Raw genomic sequence first — 19,349 nt, forward strand, 5'->3', positions numbered from 1 at the left:
TCAGAATAATGACAGTAAAGATGATCCAAAATCTTGGAAATAGAATGGAGGAAATACAAGAAACGTTTAACAAGGACCTAGGAGAACTAAAGAGCAAACAAACAATGATGAATAACACAACAAATGAAATTAAAAACTCTCTAGAAAGAATCAATAGCAGAATAACTGAGGCAGAAGAACAGATAAGTGACCTGGAAGATAAAGTAGTGCAAATAACTACTGCAGAGCAGAATAAAGAAAAAAGAATAAAAAGAATTGAGGACAGTCTCAGAGACCTCTGGGACAACATTAAATGCACCAACGTTCGAATTATAGGGGTCCTAGAAGAAGAAGAGAAAAAGAAAGGGACTGAGAAAATATTTGAAGACATTATAGTTGAAAACTTCGGGAAAGGAAATAGTCAGTCAAGTGCAGTAAGCACAGAGAGTCCCAACAGGATCAATCCAAGGAGAAGCATGCAAAGACACATATTAATCAAACTATCAAAAATTAAAAACAAAACATATTAAAAGCAGGAAGGGAAAAGCAACAAATAACATACAAGGGAATCCCCATAAGGTTAACAGCTGATCTTTCAGCAGAAACTCTGCAAGCCACATGGGAGTGGCAGGACATATTTAAAGTAATGAAAGGGAAAAACCTACAACCAAGATTACTCTACCCAGCAGGGATCTCATTCAGATTCCATGGAGAAATTAAAACGTTTACAGACAAGCAAAAGCTAAGAGAATTCAGCACCACCAAACCAGCTTTACAACAAATGCTAAAGGAACTTCTCTAGGCAGGAAACACAAGAGAAGGAAAAGACCTACAATCACAAACCCAAAACAATTAAGAAAATGGTAATAGGAACATACATATCGATGATTACCTTAAATGTAAATGGATTAAATGCTCCAACTGAAAGACATAGACTGGCTAAATGGATACGAAAACAAGACCTATATATATGCTTTCTACTAGAGACCCACTTCAGACCTAGGGACACATATAGACTGAAAGTGAGGGGATGGAAAAACATATTCCATGCAAATAGAAATCAAAAGAAAGCTGGAGTAGCACTTCTCATATCAGACAAAATAGACTTTAAAATAAAGACTATTACAAGAGCCAAAGAAGGACACTACATAATGATCAAGGGATCAATCCAAGAAGAAGATATGACAATTGTAAATATTTATGCATCCAACATGGGAGCACCTCAGTACATAAGGCAAAAGGCTAATAGCCATAAAAGAGGAAATCGACAGTAACACAATAATAGTAGGGGATTTAACACCCCAATTTCACCAATGCACAGATCATCCAAAATGAAAATAATTAAGGAAACACAAGCTTTAAATGATACATTAAACAAGATGAACTTAATTGATGTTTATAGGACATTCCATCCAAAAGCAACAAAATACACTTTCCTCTCAAATGCTCATGAAACATTCTCCAGGATAGATCATATCTTGGGTCATAAATGAAGCCTTGGTAAAGTTAAGAAAATTGAAAATCGTATCAAGTATCTTTTCCGACCACAGTGCTATGAGACTAGATATCAATTACAGGAAGAAAACTGTAAAAAATTCAAACACATGGTGGCTAAATACTATGCTACTGAGTAACCAAGAGATCACTGAAGAAATAAAAGAGGAAATCAAAAAATACCTAGAGGGCTTCCCTGGTGGTGCTGTGGTTGAGAGTCCGCCTGCCGATGTAGGGGACATGGGTTCGTGCCCTGGTCCGGGAAGATCCCACATGCCACAGAGCGGCTGAGCCCATGAGCCGTGGCCGCTGAGCTTGTGCGTCCGGAGCCTGTGCTCCGCAACGGGAGAGGCCACAACAGTGAGAGGCCTGCATACTGCAAAAAAAAAAAAAAAAAACAACCTGGAAACAAATAACAATGAAAACACGATGGCCATAAACCTATGGAATGCAGCAAAAGCAGTTCTAAGACGGAAGTTTATAGCAATACAAGTCTACCTCAAGAAACAAGAAGAATCTCAGATAACGTTATCTAAGTTCACACCTAAAGCAATTAGAGAAAGAAGAATGAAAAACTCCCAAAGTTAGCAGAAGGAATGAAATCATAAAGATCAGATCAGAAATAAATGAAGGAAATGATAGCAAAGATCAATAAAACTAAAAGCTGGTTCTTTGAGAAGATAAACAAAAATGATAAAACATTAGCCAGACTCATCAAAAAAAAAAAGGGGAGAAGACTCAAATCAACAGAATTAGAAATGAAAAAGAAGTAACAACTGACACTGCAGAAATACAGAGGATCATGAGAGATTACTAAAAGCAACTATGTGACAATAAAATGGACAACCTGGAAGAAATGGACAAATTCTTAGAAAAGCACAACCTTCCAAGATTGAACCAGGAAGAAATAGAAAATATAAACAGACCAATCACAAGCACTGAAATTGAAACTGTGATTCAGAATCTTCCAACAAACAAAAGCCCAGGACCAGATGGCTTCACAGGCTAATTCTATCAAACTTTTAGAGAAGAGCTAACACGTAGCCTTCTCAAACTCTTCCAAAATATACCAGAGGGAGGAACACTCCCAAACTCATTCTACGAGGCCACCATCACCCTGATATCAAAATCAGACAAAGATGTTACAAAAAAAGAAAACTACAGGCCCATATCACTGATGAACATAGATGCAAAAATCCTCAACAAAATACTAGCAAACAGAATCCAACAGCACATTAAAAGGATCATGTGGGGTTTATCCCAGGAATGCAAGGATTCTTCAATATACACAGACCAATTGATGTGATACACTACATTAACAAATTGAAGGATCAAAATCATATAATCTCATAGATGCAGAAAAAGCTTTTTACACTCATTTATGATAAAAACCCTCTAGAAAGTAGGCATAGTGGGAACTTACCTCAACATAATAAAGGCCATGTATGACAAACCCACAGCCAACATCATTCTCAATGGTGAAAAAATGAAACCATTTCCACTAAGATCAGGAACAAGACAAAGTTGCCCACTGTCACCACTGTTATGTGACATAGTTTTGGAAGTTTTAGCCACAGCAGTCAGAGAAGAAAAAGAAATAAAAGGAATCCAAATCAGAAAAGAAGAAAAACTGTCACTGTTTGCAGATGACGTGATACACTATATAGAGAGAGAATCCTAAAGATGCTACCAGAAAACTACTGGAATTAATGAATTTGGTAAAGTAGCAGGATACAAAATTAATGCCCAGAAATCTCTTGCATTCCTATACACTAATGATGAAAATCTGAAAGAGAAATTAAGGAAACACTCCCATTTACCAGTGCAACAAAAAGAATAAAATGCCTAGGAATAAATCTACCTAAGGAGCCAAAAGACCTGTATGCAGAAAACTATAAGACATTGATGAAAGAAATTAAAGATGATACAAACAGATGGAGAGATATACCATGATCTTCGATTGGAATAATAAACATTGTGAAAATGACTATAATACCCAAAGCAATCTACAGATTCAATGCAATCCCTGTCAAACTGCCAATGTCATTTTTCACAGAACCAGAACAAAAAATTTCACAATTTGTATGGAAACATAAAAGACCCCAAATAGCCAAAGCAAACTTGAGAAAGAAAAACAGAGCTGGAGGAATCAGGCTCCCTGACTTCAGACTATACTACAAAGCTACAGTAATCAAGACAGTTTGGTACTGGCATCAAAACAGAAATATGGATCAGTGGAACAGGGTAGAAACCCGAGAGATAAACCCACACTCATATGGTCACCTTATCTTTGATAAAGAAGGCAAGAATATACAGTGGAGAAGACACAGCCTCTTCAATAAGTGGTGCTGGGAAGACTGGACAGCTACATGTAAAAGCATGAAATTAGAACACTCCCTAACACTGTATACAAAAGTAAACTCAAAATGGATTAAAGACCTAAATGTAAGGCCAGACACTATAAAACTCTGAGAGGAAAACATAGGCAAAACACTCTATGACATGAATCACAGCAGGATCCTTTTTGACCCACCTCCTAGAGAAATGGAAATAAAAACAAAAATAAACGGCTCCTAATGAAACTTCAAAGCTTTTGCACAGCAAAGGCAACCATAAACAAGGTGAAAAGACAACCCTCAGAATGGCTGAAAATATTTGCAAACGAAGCAACTGACAAAGGATTAATCTCCAAAATATATAAGCAGCTCATGCAGCTCAATATCAAAAGAATGAAAAACCCAATCCAAAAATGGGCAGAAGACCTAAATAGACATTTCTCCAAAGAAGACCAAAGAAGATTGCCAACAAACACATGAAAGGATGTTCAACATCACTAATCGTTAGAGAAATGCAAATCAAAACTACAGTGAGGTATGACATCACACCGGTCAGAATGGCTGTCATCAAAAAATCTACAAACAATAAATGCTGGAGAGGGTGTGGAGAAAAGGGAACCCTCTTGGACTGTTGGTGGGAATGTAAATTGATACAGTCACTATGGAGAACAGTATGAAGGTTCCTTAAAATACTAAAAATAGAACTACCATATGACACAGTAATCCCACTACTGGGCATATACCCTGAGAAAAGCATCATTCAAAAAGAGACATGTACCACAGTGTTTATTGCAGCACTATTTACAATAGCCAGGACATGGAAGCCACCTAAGTATCCATTGACAGATGAATGGATAAAGAAGATGTGGCACGTATATACAATGGAATATTACTCAGCCATAAAAAGAAACGAAATTGAGTTATTTGTATTGAGGTGGATGGACCTAGAGTCTGTCATACAGAGTGAAGTAAGTCAGAAAGAGAGAAACAAATACTGTATGCTAATCCATATATGTGGAATCTTAAAAAAAAAAAATGGTTCTGAAAAACCTAGGGGCAGGACAGGAATAGAGACGCAGATGTAGGGAATGGACTTGAGGACACGGGGAGGGGGAAGGGTAAGCTGGGATGAAGTGAGAGAGTGGCATGGACATATATACACTACCAAATGTAAAATAGGTAGCTAGTGGGAAGCAGCCATATAGCACAGGGAGATCAGCTGAGTTCTTTGTGACCACCTAGAGGGGTGGGATAGGGAGGGTGGGAGGGAGATGCCAGAGAGGGGGGATATGGGGATATATGGTTTCGTATAGCTGATTCACTTTGTTATACAGCAGCAACTAAGACAACAATATTAAGCAATTATACTCTAATAAAGATGTTAAAAAAAAAAAAGAAAAGGTATTTCTTTGGAAACCTAACCTGAGATTATAATTTAAACATTGCTATCAAAATTCAGGAAGCAGAGAATTGGTGCATTTTTATGACAGGGAAACATTCTACTTTTTATGGTACTGAAACTTGCCCAGGCTAAGTGGTCTTTGGAATCAAATTTTAATAGTTTTCCTGTCACAGTGAATTTTAAACACTGATGGAGTTCCTGACAGACATAAAGGACAATTCAGGTTTCTTCTCTTTCTTTGACTCCTTTTCTACATTTTCTAATTGTCTATACTTTTTAGATTAAAACCTATTCATGCCTAGTATGCAAATTTATTTTATTAATAATTAAGTTGATAAGTCCATTTCCTGATATGCAGTTGGATGTTACTGTGTCTTATTTGAATATATAATACATAGTCCCCAATACTGTATCTTGAGTGTTGCCCCCCTGCCCTGACATTAAGCAGTTCCTAAGCAGGTGCAATTGAGCCAGAGCTTTAGGCCACCAGTGTGTGTGAAGTCTCTGCCCCAGTGGTTCTCCTTGTCTGGTCCCTGAAGTGCAGTCCCAGACCAGCAGTGTCAGCGTCACCTGGGAGCTTGTTAGAAGTGCAGATTCTGAGGTTGTACCACAGATTGGTTGAATTCAACTCCTGGGATGGGACCAGGCAGTGTGTGTTTTAAAATGCCATCCTGATGATCTGGTATGTGAGAACCACTGCATCTGGACACACTAAGAGGGGTTTGGAGAGGCTACTTTCAACTGTGAGCGTGATGTCTATAGCCCATTACTTCATTGTGATTGTAAACAATGCTCTGAAATAACATAAGATTTGACTTCCTTAGGAAATTTATGAGTAGTAGTTATTCACTCTGCACTAAGATCAATGAACTATGGTAAAATGGAAAGTATTAAGTGGCACAAAAAGCATTTGAAATAATTTAAAGTGACGTTTTAACATCTTAAGCCTGTGAATCCTGAATCTGTAACCTCTTTGGTCTAGAGCATGGACCCAGTTCAAGTGGAAACAAACTGTTTTCATGTTGGCTTTTTTAGAGCATTACTAATCGTTAAGGAATTATTCAGTTTATAAACTGTCCTATTCCCAAATGTATTTCTAGTGCATTTGTTGCTTCCATGGGCCTCCGTTGTTGTTTATTTTCTCTCCATCCTCATAAAGTTGGTCTCATGAAAAGCACTGCAGCAGCCCTCCTCTGGGGAGGTGTGGCATATTATGCATGAGGTTGTCTTTGAGCAGTGAAGGTCTAAGAAGGTCCTGAAGTAAGCAGTGCACCATCAGAGCTCCTGGCTAACCTGTGGGTCTGCAAGCTGTGAGAGGCTTTAGAGCCAGGAGTGAGATTTTATCACATGAACTAAAGAGTAAAGCCAAATATTTTCTTATCAAACCAAAGTAAACTAATTATCAGTATGTGTGAAATCATGTCCACTGATCAAGGTAAGTAGTTTCATTTTCTGGTGTATCTTTCTCGTTTTTGTTTTGTTTTTTTCACCTGGTTCCTGTGGGTCAATTTATAACAGCATGCTGAGGGACATGAAAGTTGCAGAGTTTGGTTTTAAGTTAAGAATAAGGTTCACATTATTTTTCAACTTTAATGTTAAAATATGTACTGTATTCATAGTTTCTGCTTCTTCCAGGAGGCTGTTTCTGGGTTTAGCGAAATACAAATTTAATAGTTCTGTTTCTCTGACTCATTCTTACTAACATTAGAAGTTTGAAAAGTTAGTCACTGACGGGAGAATACAGACAAAGAAAGCAAAAGTTTTTTCTTCCATTTCTGGTGTGAACAAAGCTAAGAAATGTTTACCACTAATCCTTTTCTAGTACTACTGCATGGAATACTGTTCTGTTCAAGCAAACACACACACACATCCCCACCATCCCAGTCTTCTCGTTTCAGCAAAGTTCAGAACAGTGAATATTACTTATTTTTCAATATAAGATAACACCGTAGAGACAGGCATGGATTTTTTGTTGTTGTTGTTAGTGGTATTAAGACACCGTTTTTTTCCTACAATATTCTAGAGAGTATATTAATGAGAAGTTGATTCTTTAAAAGAGGAATGAAATACTGTGTGGTAGAAATGTAATCATGTGACAGGAAATTTCTGCTAAAAATATTTTTTAAAACTGAAATGGGTTCATTTTGTGATGCTATTTTCCCATTGTTTGTGCATGGATATTAACCTTCTTGAGGAATGTCTACCCTGCTGTCTACACTGTTAATTAAATAAAATGAACTGAAACTTAGAACAGGCAAGTCTTCATAGTTACCAAGATTCTCTTCCTTGTGGTGTCACTGTTTCCTTCTTTTTGCCTGGGGGGCAGCAGACGGTGGGGGGGGCGGAGGGATGGCAGTTGCACTGAGCTTGGAAGCCCAGGGGTGGGGCCAGTCACAGTACTGCAGCTGGGAAGCTGAGGCTCCCTCCCCCAGCTAGAAGGCCTTGACTGGCTCTGTTCCCAGGTTCCAGTAGTTGCTAGAGATTGAGTAGCCCAGCCCATATCTGCCTTGACTCCCTCCATTATCCAGGAAGAAGCCTCAGTTCCTTCGCAGGGATTCTAAGTTCAAGGTTTGTGTGATCTCTCCAAGGTTTGTGTGTTGTGTGGTTTACCATCACACTCCAAATATGAAACTTTTTTTTTTTTCCCGGTACGTGGGCCTCTCACTGCTGTGGCCTCTCCGGTTGCGGAGCACAGGCTCCGGGTGCGCAGGCCCAGCAGCCATGGCCCACGGGCCCAGCTGCCCTGCGGCACGCGGGATCCTCCCGGACCGGGGCACGAACCCGTGTCCCCTGCATCGGCAGGCGGACCCCCAACCACCGCGCCACCGGGGAAGCCCCTAAATATGAAACTTTTTTAAAAAGCTGCAAAAGGGATGAATTCACTCTCCTTTAGTGAGTTCTCTCTTTCCCTAGAACAATTCTGTCCCTTCTCATTCCACCTTTAAATAGTTAGGGATGATTGGAGAGAAGTAGTATTCCTTCCTGAAAGGCAGCCTCAATTGGAGAGAGAAGTGCTACTCGAATTTTCTGCTCTAATGGACAACTCCCTACAGTGAGTGGCCACTACAATAATGTAGGCTTTAGAAGTTCCTTTTACGGTTTTTAAACTGAAAAGACAATAATGTAGCACTTCCTGCACACACTACTGGGTTATTTTATTGCTATTAAGTTGTCCAAGAAAATTTGTAAATATGTGCATTTAGTGTACATGTTATTTGTAAACATTTTATCTTTTTTTATGACTTGAAACTTTCCTTTTTAAAACTTATGCTTGTAGACAAACTCACATAAAAATTGAAGAGAAAAATGGAATGTGAGGAATGACTCAGTGGGAAGTATTCTTAAGTCTTTGCAGGGATGATAACATGGTCTTCATTTGATATTCATCCAAAGTATAGGTAAATTAAATTTTAATTCAAGATTAAGATTTAAACTTGAACAGTTTTCCTTAGACACTGGAATATACCATTCATTCAAAAAATAAAAAGGCCTTTTCCTAGGTGGTTATAGGCTTATCCATCGCTACCACCTTTCTGATCTACCCTCTGGTAGTCATCTTTACTCTCTGTGCTATTTCTTATATATAAAATAGGAAGCTAATTTTTATTGGTCTGAAATATATTTGTAAGGTCTTCACTCTCATTTAAATATGTTCTCAAACTTATTTCCTCCCACAATCCCTGTTAAGCCTTGTTTAGATCAGATCCTTCTAAGGGTTTTTCCTCTGCTAATTGACCCAGGGTCTGTAGTTGGTCGGTCATATATTGAAGCAGACCAAAGGAAAGCGCCTCTGAGAAGAAAAATAATGTTAGTCATGGAAGCTGGTCATTCTACATGATGGTTATATTAAAACTTGGCCTGGAGAAAACCTCTCTTTCTCCTCTTAAAAGAACCACTAAGCCATTGTAGCCTGGTCGTCTCCATGTCATAATATAGCAACAGTTATTTCTTATGCTCCGACCAAAAACCTTAGTTTTCCTGAATCTTTTTTCTCTTACCAGTCTGCCAATCCAATCTGTCAATCAGTCCTGCTTTGAAAGATATCAAACTAAGCATGTCTTAATGCCTCCATTGCTACTACCCTGGTTCAGTTCACACTCAACTTTTCCTTGGATTATTCCAGTACCTTCCTATCCACCTTTGGCCTCTTGAAGTCTGTTCTCCACCCAGCAGCCTGAGTGCTCCTTTAAAAATGGAAAACAGAGGGCTTCCCTGGTGGCGCAGTGGTTGGGAGTCCACCTGCTGATGCAGGGGATGCGGGTTTGTGTCCCGGTCCGGGAGGATCCCATGTGCCGCGGAGCGGCTGGGCCCATGAGCCGTGGCCGCTGAGCCTGCGCGTCTGGAGCCTGTGCTCCACGGCGGGAGAGGCCGCAACGGTGGGAGGCCCGTGTACCGCAAAAAAAAAAAAGGAAAACAGAAATTGTCTCTCCTCTGTTCGGAACCTTTCAGTGGATTCCCATCTCTCTCAGAGGAAAAGCCTGTGTCCTCTCAGTGACTTGCAAGGCCCTGCCTGTCCTGATGCCAGCCTCTACCCTGTTAATTCTCTGACCTCAATGTGTTCCCTGCTCATTCTGATCTGTCCATGAAGTCTGAGAGGCCAAGTTGATCCCAATTATAAAGAACTGAGACAAAGTTTTGGGGGTGGGCTGGGCATGGGTAATGAAGAGCCTGTGGAGAGCTCCATAATTGGTTTTGTATTACGGGGTTGTGTTGAGAGAGGAAGTAGATGGGAGACGTTTCTGAGTGGGAGACCAAGAAATTTGGGGAATAGTTTGCATGGAGAAAATTGTGGCAAGATGAAGAGAAAATATTTAAGATATTTTGTTCTGGTCTAAGGGTATACTCCCTCCCTTTTTTGTTTTTCTTTTTTTTCCCCTCCTGTGTTTAAGACATTTAATTCTTTGAAACTCTCCTGTTATGAGGATGATAGGAAAAGAAAGGAAACAGAATAAAATGTAACAATCTAGAAATGTTTCCTCTTTAACAGTTCTTGTAAAACTTGATTTGAAAGGGTAGGAAACCAGTAAAAGCAGTGACTGCATGACAAACGTCATAGTATAGGTACAAAATGCGTGTTTGGAGAACAGAAAAAGAGGAGCAACTGACTGTTTATTTGACTCAAGGAAACTTCCTCAAAAAGGTGACATTGGAACTAGGTTAATGTGTTTAAAGATACCTTACTGAGCTAAGGGAACCAACATATGCAAAACCATACAGGCATGAAAAGAGTATAATGTGTTACAGGAACCGCAAAGGTCAGAATGTGGCTAGAGCGTTAGGGGTGCATGGCTGTGAGAAGATGGATACGAAGCATTTACAGGCTTGTGTCTGATGGTAAAGGGTATGGTAGAGTTTTTCCTATGGATCTTGCAGTCCCATTAAAGGATTTTAAGCAAGGGAGTAATAAGATTTGTTTCATCATTCAGTGAATAAAACAAACTTTTTCTTTGTAGGATCAGTCATGTTAGACATAACTAAACATGAGTTATGTAATGCAGTTTTAAAACTCAGAATTAGAAAAATGGTTATATTTGATAAATTGGATTATTTTTCTTCCTAATTTCCTTCCTCTGTCAGCCAAAAAATATATATAGGAAATAAACGATAAGCTAGATCAGTATTTGCTTTTTAAGTTTTGCATGACTTGAAACAATCCCCTACACTGTTAGAAGCTAAACACAAATGCTATTGTGCTCCTGGTCTAGAAATGTAGCCAGGGGAAAAATATGAGGCCTGCTGGTCTGATTACACAGCAACGAGTAAGGAAAGCAAATATCCATGTAAGCTGTTAAATATTAAATTTTAGTAAAATGAGATTTATATTAATGTTTGTCTTAAAAGAATATCAAAATAAAAAGGAGAGTTGGGATAGATTAGAGATTGTCACCAAGCCCTTTTTCTAAAACCACCTACCTTGTCAGATTTTTTTAAAACTACCAATAATCAAGGTCTGCATCTACCTGTGAACTGTGCCTAAGCAATGATACTAGAGCAGTAAAAATTTCTCTAATTTATGAGGAACTTAAGTAACTTTCTCATGGTCACAAAGTAAATAAATAATCATGTCAAAATTTTGACCTTTCAACCTCTAGTTTTCCTAATCCACCCTGTTTCCTCCTGGTGGGGGTGGGGAGGGGGGGCATGCACTTCCCAGATAAACATAGCCTTCCTTCCCAGGCCTGGCTGATCTGGGCCTTGGACTACAGTGATAGGATTGGTGCATTTGAAATAGCAGTTCAGGTTGAAGGACTGGCTCGCCCTAAAGAGATTTTCCTACTCGGTAGAGTTCATTTTATCCATTACTACCATGAAGCCAAATTAGGTTTGAAAAATGAATGAACTGTGTCAATAACTGCAAAACAAAGTGGGCTGAGAAGCAGAACTCAGCCAGTAATTTTAAACAGGCAACGTGAAGTAGGCAGAAGCTCATAGAACTTAAGTTTATAGAGAGCGTTAAGCTAGAATGTTTTGGCCATTGGGAACCAGGTTTAGAGAAATCAAGTTCAGAAAAATAAACCAGAAAAGCAGATACAAAATTAATGAAAATCGAGCTAGGTCAGGAAGGATTTGCTTATGAAAAGCGTGTATTTTTCCCTTTGTGAAGAGAAATAGTAGTCCATTCTTGGTTGCTGTGATTGACATTATGAAAAACAATTCTATGTGGTTTTAACAACATCCTTGTCAAACCTTATGAAACATTTTGGCCAGTTTGATTTTCTTCTTCTCTCTGGACCTGCAGATAAATTTACTGTGAATAAATGGAAAATAGTTTGGCAGTGGGTAAAAGGAAGAGCAAAAGCCAAGATTCTGGTTAATTTATAAACCAGACATCTTGAATAAATGAGTTGGCTGTAGCTGTTAGGAGAAAAACTAACTTTTGCCCTTCAAGTTCATTTCTTACATCTGTTTTTATTTCTTTCAGAGTTTATAAAGGCAATAAAATTTTTAATTTTATTGTTTTCAGAAGTCTCTTCTTTCAAAGCAAAGCTTGCCATACTCTCCATCGGCCAGAAATAATCTCTCTTTTGAATTCTCAAGGTTCCTAATTAGTAGCTTTTCATATGAACCAGGGGATGTCTATTTTTTTTTCAGTAGTAGATTCTAAAATCAGATAACTTTATCAACCAGATGTTGAAGAGAGCCTCACGCTCAGCATATAATTATTAGCTGTGACTTAAACAGGAGTCAGTTGATGCTGCAACCCTAAATCATTTCTATTAAAATTTCAGAGTCTTCATGGAATCCCCATTTTATGATATAAATTCGGTGGAACTTTAGTTTAACAGCTTAAAATTATGAAATCTATTTTATATGGCTTCTACTGAAAATACTAATTTGATCCAAGCCTGTTACCAGGATACCAGGAATGGTAGTTCTCAATCTCAACTGCACATTGGAATCCCCTGGGAAGCTTTAAAACACACTGATACCTGGGTCCCACTCCCTAGAGATAGTGATTTCATTGGCTTGGGTTTCAGCCCAGGTATTTATAGTTTTCTTTTTTAAAGCTCCACAGGTGATTCATGGTTGAGCAGCACTGACCAAGAAGTATGACCTGTTGGCTTATTTGTTCACACGCAATAGGTAGCTGGGGAAGATAGTTCTTGTGAAAAATATTTGGAAGACAAAAGAATCACTAGCATGCTAGGCATGTGGGATTTAGACCAATAACAAACTAAAGGTTATACCCTATAACATTGTTAATTTACCAAATACATCCCAGAGTCATCTGTAACCCCAGCTGTGCTAGATCAATTGTGCTATGATGCTGCCAGTGAGTTCCCTGAAACCTAGAGGGTTTTCCTTGCCCAAGGTCACATTGCTAGCTGGGGACAGAACCAAGATTGATTCTGGAAAATTAAAGTACAAATGTATTATAACATAGTGCTATAATAATAGTGTGATAACATTGTATCATTTATAGTACTAATCCATGGTTTGTTGCCTTGATTATTTAGGTCAGGGTCTGCAAACCTTTTCTGTAAAGGGCCAGATGATAAATATTTTAGGCTTTGTGGGCCATATGATTTCTGTTGTAACTACTTAACTGCCAACCTAGCGAAAAACATCATATGCAGTATGTACGAGAACGAATGTGGCTGTATTCCAATAAAACTTCATTAACAAAAATAAGTGGTGGACCAGATTTGGCCTGTGAACTGTGGATTGTAGATCTCTGAGGGACTCACAGGCTGTAGTTTGCAGTTCCCTGATTGAAGGGCATTCTAATCTTCCTACTTGAAAGCAGTTTGAAGATCTTACTGATCCTATGCAGTGCCTGGCACTGATTCTGTTAACTGATTCTTGCAAGGTGCTAAATATTTTTCTTCATTTCCTTCATTTTAATTGAAGTATAGTTGAAGTACAATATTATATAAGTTATAGGTGTACAATATAGTGACTTGCAGTTTTTAAAGATTATACTCCATTTATAGTTATAAGATATTGGCTATATTCCCCATATTGCACAGTTTAGCAAGGTGCTAAATAAATGCTTACTGAATTAAGCATTTATTAAGCATTATTAAGTAAATGCTTACTGAATACATGCAATTCTTAACTTTTATTACTTTTATCTCCAGCCTACTCTTATAACCAGTCTTCGGGTAGGAGAAAAGTTGGCACATATTCCGGCTATGAAGAAGAAACGCACTTTAGTTCTTTGAGGTCTGTGGCAGGTTGTAATTGCTGGGTTTAGTAGAATTTTTGAAAGGAATAGAGACCTGACTCCCTGAGGACATTTATTATTATCTTAATTTCTTAGAGTAGATTCTAAGACTTTATTTAAAAACTCAAAATATTTCTTAAACTTGGTTTTGTGACAACTAGCGGGTCATTAACAATTTAAAGAGTATGTTTAGTTTCTCAAAACAATTCAATTCATTTGGATTTAAGATCACTATAGTGTATCTGGTGAGTGGAGTCTTTGGCCAAGCAGAGCAAATACTGATGAGCCCTCACAGCCCCAGAAATACTGGAAATACAGCCCCAGATCATGAGCTCATTTCCAGTGCAAAATACAAACAAGCCTGACAACAGGGCCATCAGTTGTAGTGGAAAGAGCACTGACCTTGGAATCAAAAACCTGGTGTGACTCTTAGATTTACCACTATTTACCAACCTTACTTTCTTCAACTATAATATGCAGATATCTGTCCTACATACCTTTTATGGATGCTGAAGGTGAAATATGGTATGACATGTGAAAGTGCCTCATGGGGTCTTTCTGACCTCTCCTTGAAGAGGTCTGGGTCAGGTCTAGCAGAAGCGACAGCCGTGTAGCCAAGAGCTAAGTAGGACTAGACTAGCATGGAGTGAACCTAAGGGACTATGCCCCTTGGTTTCCAGAGGGAATGTCTAAGAGTCTGTAATGGAGAGACTCATCCTAGAGCAAAGAGATCAGAAATTGGAAGAACTGAAGAGCAAGTGAGGAGGAGGTTCAAAGCTGGGAGGAGGCAAGGAAGTCTGGGACGCTGTTTAGTGACTCCAGATAAGATTCCCATTCTTATCTCATACTTCTTTTTTAATCTCGTATGATATTTTTTTTAATGTCTTGGATATTTGGAAGCTCCTGGCTGCATAGTGTTTGCTGAAATAGAGGCACAGAGTCATGGCAGATAGCTATACTATAACAGATGTAATCACTTTGTTACCCGCTGAGTGAAAGCCAAAGGATTATGAGCTAGGGTCCCAGCCCCGAAGGTACTTACAAACTATATGTAGATATGACATCTAACACCAGCCTAGTCACTTAACACCACCTCAGTTGACTCATCTTTATAATGGACATTAAAATGCCTACCTTACTTTATCCTATCATAGGATTCTTAAAAGGAACAAATGAAATAATGCATATAAAGTACTTCACATACCTCATACTTGGCTCAGAATAAACAATATTGTTCGATTTTATTACTACCATTATTACTACTAGTAGTAAGAACAGTACTAGCATTTGCAAGCATACTGGTTGTATATTGTGTATGTTTTAAAGCACTATGAAATCCCAAGTTATGATGGTTAATTTTTTTGTGACATTCAGGATAGATATTTGTGTGTGTGTGTTACTGAAGGACATCTTAGCATCAGTGCATCCCTGTCTGAAGCTATGCATTGCACTGCATTTATACAAACTCCTCTTGATGTCTAGAAAACAAATCAGTTAAGAAAAGCCTATTTTGAAAAATTGTTTTTTTCAGGGAGCACAGTCTGTCCTAATACCCTGTTGTATGTGGGTTATAAGTCTTTAGGAAAAAGTCAAGCTTCTTATAAAATGTTTTGCCTGATCTTGGGGTTTAAACACACAGGGAAGTCACAGAACAAAGGAACAGTTGTATCTGCTTGCCACTCTCCAAATTAAAGGCCAGTGATGTCCTTTTGGTTTTTTTTTAAATTTATTTATTTATTTTTTACTGAGTTGGGTCTTTGTTGCTGCCCGTGGGCTTTCTCTAGTTGCGGCGAGTGGGGGCTACTCTTTGTTGCAGTGCACGGACCTTTCATTGCGGTGGCCTCTCCTGTTGCGGAGCACAGGCTCTAGGCACGCAGGCTTCAGTATTGCAGTATGCGGGCTCAGTAGTTGTGGAGCGCGGGCTCCAGAGCGTAGGCTCAGTAGTTGTGGCACACAGGCCTAGCTGCTCCGCAGCATGTGTGATCCTCCTGGACCAGGGCTTGAACCCGTGTCCCCTGCACTGGTAGGCGGACTCCCAACCCCTGAGCCACCAGGGAAGCCCCAGTGATGTAATTTTATATTCAGAGGTCTTATGATACTTGTCTCAATGAAATGAAACTGCCTGCATTATTCTACATATTACTGTTCTCTGCATTGTTAATTATTATAATACTTTACATCCTGTTTTATAACCACTTTAAGAAAAGAAAAAGTCCCTTTGGAGATTTTTTTGTGTTTACTAAATTACATGCGTTTGTCTGCTAGGCTGTGGGATTATGCATGTGAGAGGAAGAGGGAGGTGGAGAGAATGGAGAGGAAGTATAGACTGGCAGGATTACAGAACGTAATTTCATCTGATTTTTTTTTTTTTTTTTTTTAAGGCTTTTTGATTTTTTTTATTACTCAAAGAAGCTCTATTTTTCTATTTAGCTTTCTGACTCTGTGCTTGTGCTTTCAACACTTTCACAACGATTTTCTGCTCCTCAATGAGGAAAGCGCGCTTGATCCTGTCACGGACACATTTAGCACACATGGAACCACCGTAGGCCCGGCTAACATGTTTTTTCGTTTTAGACAACCTCATAAGAACTTTAGGTCTCACAGCACGAACTCCTCGAAGTCGGCCTGGGCACACGCCACATGCGGATTTTGGTGCTTTCCCAACTTTCTTGGTATAAAGGTAAACAATTCTATTACCAGGGGTTCGGGACAGCCTGGTTTTGTTAGAGGCTGTATTGTAGGACAGCCTACGACGGTATGTCAAACGCTGAACCATCCTGAATGCCTCTAGATACCGTCCCCGGAAGAGCTCATCTGATTTTTTAAGCTGAGCGCTGCTCCAGTTTTAGACTCCACGTGCAGGACTCAAGCATCCTGGGTCTGCCCCTAATGCTGCTTTTGTGGTCAGCACATTATGGGATTGGGCAGCATTGAAGCTGGGGACAGCAGGGTCATGTCTAAAAAGCCAAGGCCGGGTTGGAGTTTCAGTTCATAATTTGAGAGTCACAGTCATGAGGGCAGCCAAGATGATTATGGGGAAGTCAGGAGCAGTAGAGATGGGAAAGTATGGGAAGTAGCCCAAGCAACTTGTTAGAATGGGAGGAGTCCCTGGGGCAACTTGTCCCAAAATGTGTTCCATGCTCCATGGGATGTTAATTTGTAATAAATGATGGAAAGCTTTCATGGATGTATACTGGGTTCAAAGTTAAATAGGTTTTTGTTTTTGTTTTTTACTGTAGTGCTCTGCATTGGCCTCTGGTATGCCCACTGGCATCATGAGTCTGCAAGATAAAACTGTCAAATTTGGCAGGTCACAAATACTTCATATAGAATCATGGTTGGTTGGTTGGTTGTGGTGGGGTGGTGGAGGGGGGCATTGAGAAATCCTGTTCACAGAACACACTTTGGGGAAAGTTGTCCTAGCACATGTGACACCTGCTGTGAAGACTCCTGTGACTTTTCACCTGGGCTCTTTTTTTTTTTTACATCTTTATTGGAGTATAATTGCTTTACAATGGTGTGTTAGTTTATGCTTTATAACAAAGTGAATCAGTTATACATATACATATGTTCCCATATCTCTTCCCTCTTGCGTCTCCCACCCTCCCTATCTCACCCCTCTAGGTGGTCACCAAGCACCGAGCTGATCTCCCTGTGCTATGCAACTGCTTCCCACTAGCTATCTATTTTACGTTTTCACCTGGGCTCTTTAATGGACTGCTGAGCCCTATGGAGTCCTGAAGGAACCCACAAACACCCAGAAACCTGTCCGTTCTCTCAATAAGTGCCTTTTCCCTCCCTCCAGGGAAACTGATATTTGTTACTGTTATTAATAAAATTAAGGAAATCAGTTCTTCTTATAGAAGGAAAGACAGGTGATTTAACCCATAATTACTGAGACCAAAAACAACAACATAATGGGTCAGAGTCCCTTATAGCTGGCCCTGCATGGGGCAAATAGGCTTTCCCCCCCTCCCTTAATAGTCAATAAAATGATATTTTAAAGAAAATATCAAAGGGAATATGTCCGAAAACTTTAACAAGGAGATTGGAAAATGAGGCAAGTGGAGCGTTAAGATTGGCCAAACCTAATGAACATCAGGGCAGACTGTTCATCCTGAACAGTCTCACAGGCTCCTAAAATATCTCACACAAAACTCAAAACTCTATTCTTCTTGCATTCTTTTTTTTTTTGGCTGCGTTGGGTTTTCATTGCTGTGCGTGGGCTTTCTCTACTTGTGGTGAGCAGGGGCCACTCCGTTGCGGTGCACGGGCTTCTCTTGTTGCAGAGCATGGGCTCTAAGCTCCTGGGCTTCAGTAGTTGTGGCACGTGGGTTCTAGAGTGCAGGCTCAGTAGTTGTGGCGCATGGGCTTAGTTGCTCCGCGGCATGTGGGATCTTCCCAGATGAGGGCTTGAACCCGTGTCTCCTGCATTGGCAGGTGGATTCTTAACCACTGTGCCATCAGGGAAGCCCCATCTTCTTGCATTCTTAAAGTGAAAGGCACTGTTTCCCTGTCATGTTAGTCAGAAGCTTAAGTAAGTGTTATCCTTTCCTCCTCTTTGTCCCTTCCTTCTTAAGCCAGTCCCTTACTGATTCTTTCCTCAGTAAGCCTCAGATCCATTCCTCTCCTCTTCACCCTCTGCCATTGCTGATAGGGTGAATAGTGCAGTTGCTTCCTAGTTGCAGTTAGCAAGGGGTTGGGGGCAGGGGGACTGACACCTATGGAATTGTGCATATCTCTAGGAATTACCTGAGAGTAAGGATTATGTTTTATTTGTCCTCCTGTCCCCAGTAATTAGCAGAGTACCTGGCACTTTTAATTAGGGAGTTATCACTCAGTACATGTAAGGAGGAACAAAAAGAAAAAAAGAAAGAATAGAATAAAGTAGAAGCTTGATAAGTTTTCTTACTCATTTTGCAGTTGATCATTGGATATTCTCAGAGCTTACAAAAACAGTTTGTACTTTGGAAGCATAAAGATGAGAGCTATTAAATACTGAGTTTAAGTGGTCATAAGCACTTAAATGTGCTTTTCAGAAAATGATTAATTGTTTAAAAACCAGCAATTGTGCCTCATATTAAATGAAGAAATGTCAAATAGAGGAAAAATGAAAAAAGTTATGGAATCCAGGACACATATTTACAATCATGTTAAAGGGTGAAGAATAATTATTAAATTGTTTGGGATTAAAATGGTCTGTAGTAAATTCTACTCCACGTCAAATGTCAGGCATTAGGGAATTCCCTGGCGGTCCAGTGGTTAGGACCCTGCGCTTTCACTGCTGAGGACTCGGGTTCAGTCCCTGGTCAGGAAACTAAGATCCCACAAGCCGCGCAGTGCGGCCAAAAAAAAAAAGTCAGACATCACATTGTCATTACTAATACTGTTACCATGTTTAATGCACCAGGCCACATATTTGTAAATAATTCATTATTGTATTAACTTGCAAAAGAGTCATTAATTGGCC

General features: G+C 39.5%; 2 protein-coding genes across 3 annotated transcripts in view; one reads left to right on the forward strand and one right to left on the reverse strand.

Annotated features, from left to right (window-relative positions):
* The window catches only part of FGD4 (FYVE, RhoGEF and PH domain containing 4), a 140,799-nt gene that overhangs the window by 48,728 nt on the left and 72,722 nt on the right, over nt 1-19,349 (forward strand). The gene's annotated exons all lie outside the window — the stretch shown is intronic.
* On the reverse strand, nt 16,258-16,682 carry LOC309829638 (large ribosomal subunit protein eL34). The gene has a single exon (XM_082665697.1). The coding sequence runs from the start codon at nt 16,653-16,655 to the stop codon at nt 16,302-16,304; it is 354 nt and encodes a 117-aa protein (XP_082521823.1). The 5' UTR covers nt 16,656-16,682; the 3' UTR covers nt 16,258-16,301.

This window comes from Grampus griseus (genome assembly GCF_964374135.1).
Source record: "Grampus griseus genome assembly, chromosome: 11".
Taxonomy (NCBI): domain Eukaryota; kingdom Metazoa; phylum Chordata; class Mammalia; order Artiodactyla; family Delphinidae; genus Grampus; species Grampus griseus.